Source organism: Ranitomeya variabilis, chromosome 4 (genome assembly GCF_051348905.1).
Source record: "Ranitomeya variabilis isolate aRanVar5 chromosome 4, aRanVar5.hap1, whole genome shotgun sequence".
In the NCBI taxonomy this organism is placed as follows: domain Eukaryota; kingdom Metazoa; phylum Chordata; class Amphibia; order Anura; family Dendrobatidae; genus Ranitomeya; species Ranitomeya variabilis.
In genome coordinates, this window is record NC_135235.1 from 109830255 (window position 1) to 109843805 (window position 13551).

At 40.3% G+C, this 13551-nt stretch overlaps 1 protein-coding gene across 1 annotated transcript in view; it reads left to right on the plus strand.

Annotated features, from left to right (window-relative positions):
- Positions 1-726: 726 nt before the first annotated feature.
- Positions 727-13551, plus strand: part of LOC143768475 (beta-microseminoprotein-like) — a 50205-nt gene continuing 37380 nt past the window's right edge. The window contains exon 1 of the mRNA XM_077257157.1: positions 727-845. Within this exon, the coding sequence (XP_077113272.1) occupies positions 825-845 (21 nt within the window). The 5' untranslated portion in view covers positions 727-824. The remainder of the gene's footprint in view (positions 846-13551) is intronic.

Sequence of the window (13551 nt, forward strand, 5' to 3'; positions counted from 1 at the left end):
GTGTGCAGGGATGCCTCCGGCTTCCCTGTGTAACCAGACATGAAACTCGTCTTTCCAGACCGTAGCATGTCAATTTATCATACGGAGACGCAAGATAAAGTCACCCATACAATGTATAGGATGCGATGATTCCACATTGTTCAATGAACACATGTGGAATCACCAGGTGTACAAAAGCCGGCAGCACTTTGGACGCAGCGGACATGTGCTGCGTTCAAAGCGCTGCCAATACTGACTATGAAAGCATACCCTTAGGGTCAGATCCCCACAGATCACATAGTGGTTAGTACAGCATCCTTACAGTGCTGGGTTCAAATCCCACCAAGGACAACATCTGCAAGAAGTTTGTATGTTCTCCCCATGTTTGCGTGGGTTTCCTTCGGGTTTTCTCCGACTTCCTCCCACATTCCAAAAACAAACTGATAGGGAATCTAGTGAGCCCCAATGGGGAAAGCAATGATAATGTAAAGCACTGCAGAATATGATAGCTCTATATAAGCAAAGCACAATCATTTTTCCTAAGGATAGGCTATCAATTGATATTCTAGGAAAACCTTTTTACTTCTTTTTGGTTTGCTTTGGTTGTGCTTTAACATTACATTAAACAATGAAGGCGTGACAAGGTCTCTCAAAGAGCTGTTTCCATGAGTAATACACAAATTATCACCTACCTCTACGAATCATAGGCGTGCCATAATTCTGCGTCTTAAAGCCACACCTTTTATCTCTTGCTCATAATCACATTATAAATACTGTTCACATTGCAAACTTCAAGAACAGAAACCCGATTTCCTTCTGTAAGATACTAGAGTCATCTTTTAGTCATGCACCAGAAATTGGCAATGGTAAGTAATTTATTTTCTTTCTTTTTTTTTCCCCAAGACAAACTAATGTTATAATGTGTGACTTCATATAGAAAGTGTATGAAGATATCTGGATAACAGGATCAAGATTTGTGATGATCTTGTGCTTTATCAATTATACTCAAAGTTTGGATTTGGATTATCTCATTGCACTGGTATGTAAATATTGCTAACTGAAAAGCTTCACGATATGGTTGGTGGGACGGCAAATAGCAACTTGTCTATACGAGGTCATTGACGTGAAGGGGCTTATCTTAAATTTAATACGTCCTTAACCCCTTTACCACCTTGGACGTATAGGTATGTCCAAGGTTGGCTCCCCTTGTTTTTTGCGGACTTCGGGGATGAGCCCGCCACTTTTCTGGCACTTGTCAGCTGATTTGAACAGCTGTCATGTGCCCTTAATAGCCGCGGGTGGAATCACGATCCACCCGCGGCTGTTAACATGTAAATCACCGGTGTCATTCTCTGACAGTGACAGTTAACATGCTTGTGCTAAAGCGCGTCACTAATCTCACCCATCAACGCCCGTGTCACATGACTGCGGGTCGCTGATGGGTTGGCATGACAATCCGGGGTCTGCAGCAGACTGAAGCCCTGTTCTGGGTAGCACAAGCGATGATCGCAGCTTCTAGTCTCCCATGGAGACTATTGAAGCAAGTGTAGAGTAAGAAAAAATTGTTTTAAAAAAATATTAAAACAATATAAAATATATAAAAGTTCAAATCACCCCCTATCACCCCATTCAAAATAAAACAATAAAAAAAACAAAACACAGATTTGGTATCTCCACTTTCAAAATTGCCCGATCTATCAATATATAAAACAAATTAATCCAATCGGTAAACGGTGTAAAGAGAAAAAAAAATTAATATGCCAGAATTATGTTTTTTTGGTCACCGGAACATTGTCTTAAAATGCAATAACAGGAGATCAAAAGATAATATCTACATGAAATTTTTTTTTTTTTTTTAAGAAATTTGTATTTTTTTAAAGAAATTTGGGATTTTTTTTTTACCACTTAAAAAAAAAGAACCTATACATGTTTGGTATCTAGAAACTTATAATGACCTGGAGAATCATAATGGCCTGTCAGTTTTAGCATTTAGTGAACATGGTAAAAAATAAAAAAAATAAAAAACAATTGTGGAATTGCACTTTTTTTGCAATTGTACCGAACTTAGAATTTTTTTCCCTTTTCCCAGTACACGATATGGCAAAACCAACAGTGTTGTTAAAAAATACAACTCATCTCACAAAAAACAAGCCCTCACATGGCCATATTGACAGATAAAATAAAAAAAAATGTTATGGCTCTGGGAAGAAGGGGAGCAAAAAAAAAGAAACTCAAAAATGGAAAACCCAAGGTGGTGAAGAGGTTAAAGAGGATCTATCATGGGTCAGCAAAAGTTTTTGTTCTTCTCTTCTTCCTTCTACTTCCTTGAACATACTGTTCCTTTGTTTGTTTGTTTGTTTGTTTGTTTGTTTGTTTTTAACTCCATATTATGGATTCAGATATATGTGCTTTTATAGTTAGTGCTACTTTTCATGTTATTTAGAAAGTGGGTGTGACTCATAGAGCAATTATGCGTCCCCAGAGAGGCATGTGAGACACTCTCCATTGTGAAGACTGAAGACCATAAGTATAAGTAGTAAAAAAAGAACATATCTCTAGAAATGGCAGATTTAAAAAGTGACAGCAGCGTGAATATAATAAGAGCAAAAACTGACCACTGTTGACCTAGTGACATTTCTTCTATAAAGAAGCACTATTATTTTTCCTTTTCCTTATGAGTGCAGACAATTTTTAGAGAATAATGTAGAGGTTTTTGTGTATGACTTCTGTATGACTGTTTTAGTTGATATACTATGTCTGGGTTGCCTGCCATCTTGATTTGTTCTTTCCCTCTAATCTGATTCCACTAATGTTCTTCCTCCTATATAATGGAAGTCAATAACCGATAGCAATATATCAGAGATATTGAGCTGCTGTGCCCAAATATATACAGTATACTCTGTAAATCTTGTGCATTGTACACAGCAAAGTGTCAGTGTACATTATGTGATTTATAGAGCAGAGTTTCAGTGCATCCTATGTGATGTATATACAACAGTCTCAGTGAAGTAGATACAGCAGTATCAGTATATTCTTTGTGATGTAATCATAATCAACAGATTCAATGTCTCCTATGTGGTCTATACAACAGTCTCATTGCATCCTATGTGATGTATACAGCATGCTCAGTGTATCCTATAATTTGTATACAGAAGTCTCAGTGTATCCTATGCTGTAGACAGCAGTCTCAGTGTATCCTATGTGATGTATACACAACAGTCTTAGTGCATGTTACATGAGATATAAAGAGCAGCCTTAGTATATCCTATGTGATGTATACAGCAGATACTCAGTGTATCTGATGTCATGTATACAGCGGGTTCAGTGTATCCTATGTGATGTATATACAGCAGTCTTAGTTAATACTATGAGATTTATACAGAAGAGTTTCAGTGTATGCCATGTGATGTATATACAGCAGAATCTAAATGTATCATTTTTGCTATTTAACATAGAGTGTCATTGTATTCTATGTGATATATTCAGCACTCTGTATATATTATATGATGCATTTAACAGCCTGTGTATCATATGTGATGCATATACAGCAGTCACATTGTCTCCTATGTGTTGTATATAGCAATCTCAGTGTATCTTGTGATATATACAGGCATCTCATTGTATCCTATGTTATGTATACAGCAGTCTCATTGCATTCTATGTGATGTACACAGCAGAGTCTAAGAGTATCCTATGTGATGTATAAGGACAGGGTTACGTGGTCGACAATTCTCTAGAGAGAATCAGCCCTATTATGCAAATACTTTCAGATCAAACTCTGTGAGAGTTTGATCTGAGTGTCAGTGCACTGTGCTCCAATTCTCTCACATCGTAATTTCTCCATCTTCTCTATTGCCTGTGTCCACAGTAATCACATTACACTCGGATGAATCGCAGTCCGATGTTTCACATGCAACCATAGACTTATATGGGTTCATGGGAGCCGAATCTCAAAGCCACTCGCAGCATACTGCGATGGTTTTCTTATGTCGAATAGCAATGAGGAAAAAATGTTAGATCCTAGCTGCCCCATAGAATAACACTGGTCCGAGTGCTATCTGATAAAACATCAATATATAAAATAGTCTCAGTGTGTCCTATGCAGTGTATATAAAGCAGTGTCAGTGTATTCTATGTAATGTATCGAGCAGTTTCAGTGTATGTATCTGATATAAAAAAAAATTAAACACAGATTTTTTTTTAATTTCTTATACATGAATATGAGTGCAGCCATCTTGCCTGAGATGTTGTTAGCAATAGTCACAGCCACAGCTGTTAAACATTTAGCCATTTAAAGGATGTCACAGCTGGTTTGGGCATGCCAGGTCCCATCAGCCCTCTATGATGCAATTGTGGGGTGCCGATAAGTTACTGTGACAACCGAGGGCCCCCGTCACTGCCATCTTGTTACTCCAATGAAGATCAGCTACACGCACAGCTTCAAAGGAGATCATAGGTATACTGCAATACTGTGACATTGCAGTATAAAGTATAAGCAATTAAACAATCGCAATTTCAAGCTGTCAAAGAGGACTAAAAAGTAAAGTTAAAAAATTAGATTTTTAAAACATTTTAAAAAAATAGGTAATTCTAATCACCCACTTTCTACATTAAAAATAAAGAAATAAAACAACCATATTTGGTCTCAGTATTTCCATAAAAGTTCGATCCATAAAAATCTAAAATTTAATTAACTTGATCAGGAAATGCCATAAAAATCAAAATGTAAGAATTGTGCTTTTTGAGTCACCACACTTTCTAAAAAAAACACAATAAAAACAATTAAAATGTCTTTTGGATCTCATAATGGTGTCAATCAAAACTTCAATTTGTCACCCAAAAAACAAGCACTTAGGCCGGCGTCACACTGGCGAGTTTTACGGACGTAAGAGCGCAGAAACTACGTCCGTAAAACTCGCATAACATACGGCACAATTATTCTCAATGGGGCTGCTCCTTTTAGCCGTATATTACGGTTCAGTATTATACGGCTTTCTACGGCCGTACAAAATCGCAGCATGCTGCGTTTGTCAGCGTACTGCGCAAAAAGATCGCCAATGAAAGTCTATGGGGGCGTGAAAAATACGGATTCCACACTGACCAGCAGTGTGACTTGCGAGAAATACGCAGCGGTGTTAGTGAAAAGTCGGTAATTCAATTGCCGGCTTTTAATTTCTCCTGCACAAACCCGACAGGATATGAGACATGGTTTACATACAGTAAACCATCTCATATCCCCTTTTTTTTTGCATATTCCACATTACTAATGTTAGTAGTGTGTATGTGCAAAATTTCAGCGCTGTAGCTGCTGAAATAAAGGGTTAAATGGCGGAAAAAATTGGCGTGGGCTCCCGCGCAATTTTCTCCGCCAGAATGGTAAAGCCAGTGACTGAGGGCAGATATTAATAGCCAGGAGAGGGTCCATGGTTATTGGCCCCCCCGTGGCTACAAACATCTGCCCCCAGCCACCCCAGAAAAAGCACATCTGGAAGATGCGCCAATTCTGGCACTTGGCCACTCTCTTCCCACTCCCTGTAGCGGTGGGATATGGGGTAATGAAGGGTTAATGCCACCTTGCTATTGGAAGGTGACATTAAGCCAGATTAATAAAGGAGAGGCGTCAATTATGACACCTATCCATTATTAATCCAATTGTAGGAAAGGGTTAAAAAACACACACACACATGATTTAAAAGTATTTTAATGAAAAAAACACAGCGGTTGTTGTAATAATTTATTGTACTCTCAGTCCATCAGGAACACCCTCGCTTGGAAAAATAATAAACGCACAAGATACATACCTTCTGCTGTCAGATCAGGTCCCACGAAGTAATCCATCTGAAGGGGTTAACTAATATTACAGGCAGAGCTGCGATAAACCGCTCGCTCGTACCTGTAATCCCCGGGTGCTGAAAGGAAAGCAGTGATCTATACTTACATTCAGTTGCGGTGATGCGCCCCTGCTGGATGTTCTCATGAACTGCAGCCTGGGAACTTTTTCCCACGCTACAGGTCATATGAGGACATCCACCTGGTGGATGTCCTCATATGACCTGTAGCGTGGGAAAAAGTTCCCAGGCTGCAGTTCATGAGAACATCCAGCAGGGGCGCATCACCGCAACTGAATGTAAGTATAGATCACTGCTTTCCTTTCAGCACCCGGGGATTACAGGTACGAGCGAGCGGTTTATCGCAGCTCTGCCTGTAATATTAGTTAACCCCTTCAGATGGATTACTTCGTGGGACCTGATCTGACAGCAGAAGGTATGTATCTTGTGCGTTTATTATTTTTCCAAGCGAGGGTGTTCCTGATGGACTGAGAGTACAATAAATTATTACAACAACCGCTGTGTTTTTTTCATTAAAATACTTTTAAATCATGTGTGTGTGTGTTTTTTAACCCTTTCCTACAATTGGATTAATAATGGATAGGTGTCATAATTGACGCCTCTCCTTTATTAATCTGGCTTAATGTCACCTTCCAATAGCAAGGTGGCATTAACCCTTCATTACCCCATATCCCACCGCTACAGGGAGTGGGAAGAGAGTGGCCAAGTGCCAGAATAGGCGCATCTTCCAGATGTGCCTTTTCTGGGGTGGCTGGGGGCAGATGTTTTTAGCCACGGGGGGGCCAATAACCAAGGACCCTCTCCTGGCTATTAATATCTGCCCTCAGTCACTGGCTTTACCATTCTGGCGGAGAAAATTGCGCGGGAGCCCACGCCAATTTTTTCCGCCATTTAACCCTTTATTTCAGCAGCTACAGCGCTGAAATTTTGCACATACACACTACTAACATTAGTAGTGTGGAATATGCAAAAAAAATGGGGATATGAGATGGTTTACTGTATGTAAACCATGTCTCATATCCTGTCGGGTTTGTGCAGGAGAAATGAGAAGCCGGCAATTGAATTACCGGCTTTTAACACATATCGCGCTGAATGAAATCTAAATACAGAATATATATATATGTGTCTCAATGACATATATATATATATATATATATATATATACTGTATATATGTTTTCCCGAACATTTGAGCACATAAATCCATTAGATGTCGGTTTTGCAAGCCTGCGCGAAAATCTCGCAGTACGGATGCCATACGGATTACATACGGAGGATGCCATGCGCAAAATACGCTGACACACCCTGACTACGGATCACTATTTTGGGAACATTTCACCGTATTTCGGCCGTATTACGGCCGTAAAATACGGACCGTATTGTCTTACGCCGAGTGTGACGCCGGCCTTAGGCCTCTTTCACACGTCCAGATAATTCCGGTACCGGAGAAATCGGTACCGGAGTTATCCGTGTCCGTGTGCTCACTTGGCACATCAGTGTGGCACACGTGCGGCATCCGTGTGCCGCCCGTGTGCCGCCTGAGGACCACACGGACCGTGCAGGAGAGACAGCGCTACACTAGCGGGGAGAAGAGATGAATGCCGCCTTCAGCACCACAGCGGGGGGGACAGCGCTTACTGTAGCGCTGTCTCTCCTCCTGCGGGCAGTACGTGCACACGGAGGAGAGTGCACACTGTTCTCCGTGTGCACGTGTGCAGGACGTATTGCTGTACGTGTTGCCGGAGAAACACGGACATGTCTCCGTGTTTTGCACAAGGACACACGGTCCGTGAAAACACGGAGACATGTGCATAGACCCATTCATTTGAATGGGTCTACGTGTGTCAGTGTCTCCGGTACGTGAGAAAACTGTCAGTACACGTACCGGAGACACTGACGTGTGAAAGAGGCCATACTCAGCTTCAGTGATGACAAAGTAAAAATGTCATGGTGGTATATTCAGACCATGTCCCTGCACGGTCAGACACAGCCATTACACAGCACACAGCAGGGGCACATTTATAAGATTATCTCAGCACAGGAACATTTTATTTAGTCACATCCAATTGTGGAAATTATTATTATTCCAAGATCTATTCATTGAAATGTACTTGGTTCATGGAACAACCAGTTAAAGTAAGGTCTAACTTCATATTTATTTGATCAGAAAGATACAAGTAGTCTGTCACTTTGAAAATGCTTTCCATACTACTGGCAGTATGTTACAGTGCAGGAGAGGATGAGGAGATTGATTGTTATTTAGAGGGAAAAGACTTTCTATACTTAGGAGTCCAGCTTAGACATATCCCATTGATTTTTAGATAGTTTTTTTCATGTCATATTGTACTTTATAATAATTGTAAATTTATGTCTATATTTTCTGCATTTATTTATAAAAATATCAGAAATTTTACAAAAATTTCAAAAAATTTGCAATTTTTGAAATTTGAATGATTATCCCTTTAATACAGAGAGCCATACCAGACAAAAACATTAATAAATAACATTTCCCTCATGTCTGATTTACATCAGCACCATTTGTAAAATGTCGTTTTATTTTGTTAGAATTTTAGAAGGTTTAAAAATATAGCAGCAATTTTTCATTTTTCCAAGGAAATTTATAAAACGTATTTATTTTAGGGACCTATTCAGTTTTCAAGGTACTTTTGGGGCTTTCCAATATATAGGACTCCCAAAGTGATACCATTTTAATAACTGCACCCCTATTTCTACCACCTAAATGTTGATAACATCTGAACAGGTCACTGTAGTCGGCACACTTTAAGGCCATTATTTGGCCATGAATTGCCATAGCATACACCAGGACCACACAATCAAGATCTCAGGGTGCCGATGGGGTTAAAGAGGGAGCCCCCACACACGGTTAACCCTCTAGATGTTGGTCATTGACAGCAGCATTTAATGGGTTAAACAACTATAGTCGGTATCAACACTGATCGTGGCTGATGCAGCAAGATGTCAGCTATAGTGTACAGCCGACAGCTGCTGGATTGTCTCCTGTATGGGGATGCTAGTCTCTTATATCGCAGGTCAGTAAAAAGACATAGTGGTGGTCATTAAGGTTTTAATGTGTCCATTCCCAGTTTCCCTCTACCATGTCTATGTAACGCCGGTTTCACACGTCAGTGTCTCCGGTACGTGTGGTAACAATTTCCTCACGTACCGGAGACACTGACACATGTAGACACATTAAAATGAATGTGTCTCTGAACATGTCAGCATGCTTTCACGTACCGTGTGTCCATGTGCAAAACACGGAGACATGTCAGTGTTCATGGGAGCGCACGGATCACACGGACCCATTAAAGTCAATGGGTGCGTGTAAACACGTACCGCACACGGATGCCGTCTGTGTGCTGTCCGTGTGCTGCCCGTGTGCTTTTTTTTAAAGTCATAGGGTTAAAATTGAAACACATTGTTTCAATACACAGACACGGAGAACACACGGACAGCACACGGACAATAAACATGGACATACGGATGACACACGGATGGCCTACACGGATAGCTCCAGGACCGTTTCTTCCGGTACCGGAAATACTGTATCTGGACGTGTGAGACTGGCCTAAGAGGTAGTGATGGGACACTTTAGGCTACTGCAGCTGGAATTACCACTTCTGAACTCTCCAGCACTTTGTTTCCATCCATTTCTGGGTGATTCTTTAACCCCTTAGTGACAGAGCCAATTTGGTACTTAATGACCGAGCCAATTTTTACAATTCTGACCACTGTCACTTTATGAGGTTATAACGCTTTAACGGATCCTGCTGATTCTGAGAATGTTTTTTCGTGACATATTGTACTTCATGTTAGTGGTAACATTTCTTCGATATTACTGTACTTGCGATGATTTATGAAAAAAACTGAAATATGGCGAAAATGTTTAAAATTTAGCAATTTTCAAACTTTGAATTTTTATGCCCTTAAATCAGAGAGATATGTCACACAAAATAGTTAATAAATAACATTTCTCACATGTCTACTTTACATCAGCACAATTTTGGAAACAACATTTTTTATTGTTAGGAAGTTATAAGGGTTAAAAGTTGACCAGCGATTTCTCCGGGATTTGTCCGGGATCTCCACAGCTTTCCATCACGCCGCCGTTTCCTCTCTTTCTCCTGGAGGTCAGTGGCTCCCACCTCCATAGGTTCAGATGGAAGCAAAACATCAGGGTTAGCAGGGAATAACGGAATCCCTCGTTGTGTAAGACCTCTCTCCCGTAGCCTCTGATCCATATGGATAGCCTGAGTCTTAGCCTCCTCCAAAGAGCTGGGAGGTGGATGGAGAGCAAGTGCGTCCTTCAAGCAATCCGACAGTCCCTTTCCGAATAGACATCTCAGTGCAGAGTCATCCCAAGGCACCTCAGTGGACCATCGACGGAACTCGGAGCTATACCATTCGGCTGAGTGTTTCCCCTGAACCAGACCCATAATGGTGTCCTCTGCCACCCTAACACGGTCCGGTTCATCATAAATAAGTCCTAGGGCCTCAAAGAACCTATCTACCGACCTCCGTTCAGGGGCAGGAGGGGGCAGAGAGAAAGCCCAGGATTGGAGTCCCTCCCTAAGTAAGGAGATAATAATCCCTACCTGCTGAATCTCATCCCCAGATGATCGAGGTCGAAGAAAAAACCATAATTTACAACTTTCCCTGAAAATGTGAAATTTATCTTTTTTGCCAGAAAACGTGTCCGAAAGTGTAACCGAGAGCTCCAGAGAGTGCAAAACAACATCCAAAGAGTCACCAGGTAGACTATCAATATGAGAGATGTTTCCCTGCACGCAGGGGCGTACATAGATTTCACAGGGCCCCATAGCAAAATTGAGCAAAGGGCCCCCCCCCCCGAAGAAGGGAGGGGAATAGGTGGCGCGCGTAGCGCGTCGAACATTTGCATGTTAAGCCACGCCCCCTCCACAGCCACACCCCCTCCACAGCCACACCCTCTCCACAGCCACACACCCCAATTACTAATTTATATGGCGAAGGCAATAAAAAATAGACTTACCAGAAAGCAGCATTGCAGGAGAAAGCAGCATTGCATTGCAGTAATAGATAAAATGAATTCAACCTAAAAAAGTGAAACTATTATTATTTGCCATCCCCAATACAGTGTGATCCTAAACATTTATTCACTTTAGTATGATAAACATTACCTGGAACTTTGAACAACAGAGAATGGTGGTGTTCCCAGCAAAAACTCCCAAACTTGAAAATAACAGAAAAACTTGGAAACATTCTAAACTTCTGAAACTTGAACTCAAAACCAAAACTGTGGCCAAACATTCCGCAAATATTGAGATGTGGCAACCTATAATGTAAATAACACAAATTAGTTGAGTGAGACTTTGAATGCCTTTTACCATGTGTGCATACAGCTGCCATTCACCATAACGTGCTTGTTTTTTAAACTAGAATATACCATAATGGTATATATTTAAACAGATATAGCAAAATACATTTTAGTGACTGACGTAGATATATTTTCAGTATTAAAATGGCCAATAAAATTGTCAGTTAACTACTGTAAAGGAAATAGTTGCCACTTGCCCTCTGCAAAATATGGACAGGGCAAAGTAGCTTCTAACCCCTTACAACACCTGCAAAGACATGTGAATGGTGTATGATACAGCTGTATACAGGTCTGCAAAAGGCTTAGAAAACGTTTTTAAACAACATAAAGAACTGATGCATTCATGCAGATGCAACAAATGGAACTTTGAAACCAGAACTCTGAAATAGAGATGGGTGAATTTTTTTTTTAAGAGAAGATTAAGTCTCATTGTAAAAAGAGGTGTTTTGATAGCCAATTAAAATCCTAGATTAAAACATTAACAAAACTGGCATTTACGAAAAAAATTACATTCCAGGGGAATCTGGAAATAAGTATGGAAAATCCACCCATCTCTATAAAAAAAAAATAAAACTTCAACTTCAACTTGCATACTCACGGAGTATAACAAACGTTAGGAAGGTTAGAACTGGCGCCTACGTGCTTTTGCTTCAGCAAATTGGTCAACAATGCCATCTATGTCAAGTTGGTTGGCTCTTGCATTTTCAATGCTTAGAATGGCAAGACCAGAGAGTCTGTGTTCAGACATTGTACTTCTTAGATAGTTTTTAATTTGTTTTAATTTTGAGAAGGATCTTTCTGCTGATGCTACCGTTACTGGCAAGGTTAGGAATAAAAGTAAGACTATGCACACATCCGGTAGATTTGACGATAGCAGGCTATTTTCGACTAACAGTAAATGTGCAAGGTCCTTGACAGATGTCAATTTTTGAATGTCATTCTTTAGAGCACATCTAAAACTCAGAAGCTGGGCTGGAAATGCTGGTGAAAGATCTTGGTTGTACTTTTTCTGCAGCTGTAATGCAGCCTCATATAATTCCTCATCTGAGGAAGATGCCAGATCTGCAGGCTGAAGTATCCTAAAATACTGCACAACCCGATTCATTCCATTAAATCGGTTTGACAGCTGACCTACAATGATGTCTAAATACTCATAGAACACGGTGACTTTAAATCGGTCCTCCGGAATGTGCAATCTCTCATCCGTACTCAGTTCATCAAAATGCTTTTTAACTTTTGATAATCGCTTACTTTCAAAAGCTGGGGAGATGCCCCAGCTGCGTGCCAACAAGATAGCGCTCTCTTTCGCTTCATCAAAATGATTTCTGAATTGTGAAAGTTCTTCAGCTGCATTCTTTATTAAATTAGTTGCCTTAGATAAATCCATGCTTTCTGCCTGCAGCATGGTTGACAGTGCATTAACAGTCTGTAATACTTTTGTCTGAAGGACAACCAAAAAAACAAACTGAAATGAATCCATTTTCTTTTTAAGAGCCATTGCCTCATTTATTTCAGTTTTTTTGGATGAAATAAGGATGATTTTTGACAATGCCATCATTACATCAGAAAAACGAAATCTTAGGGCAAGCAGCGACTCATGACGGGAAGACCAGCGTGTGGGACATAATTTTTTTAGTGTGACCGATGAACTGCTTGTAAATGATGACAAAAGCTCCCAACGTCGTATGCTTTCCCCAAAAAATGTATAGACATGTTGCAATATATCAGAAAAGTTTGAAATTTCTGTAATTTCTGAAACAGCATCTTGAAGAACAAGATTCAAATTATGTGCTGCACAGTGAACATACATAGCATTGTGTTCTTTTTCTAAAATTCGGGCCTGCACACCAGAATAGATGCCACTCATTGTGGCAGCTCCATCATAGCCCTGACCACGGCACTTATGAATGGAAAGGCCATTGCTGTCAATGCATTCCAGGATCTCTTTCTCTATACCAGCAGCACGCTGGTCATGAATGGCTTGAAATCCAAGAAAGGCTTCATGGATGCGAACTTTCGTGGCTCTCATATTTGCATTCCTTTCAACAGACACGTATCTAATTACTTGGCTCATCTGATCAGTTTTTGATACATCTTGCGTTGTATCCATGATCAGCGAATAGAAGTGAGCTTCATTCACTTGAGATAAAATCTCAGATTTTACTTTGGTTGACAAAATTTCTATTAATTCGTTTTGAATTCTGGGACTAAGGTATTTTGCTGTGCCCTCTGGCAGTTCCAGCAGTTCCTTAAGCAGGGGATCATAGAGTGCTAGTAACTCTATAATTGCCAGGAAATTACCACTATTGATTTTGCCAATTTTTTCTCTGTGACCCCGAAATGGCATGTT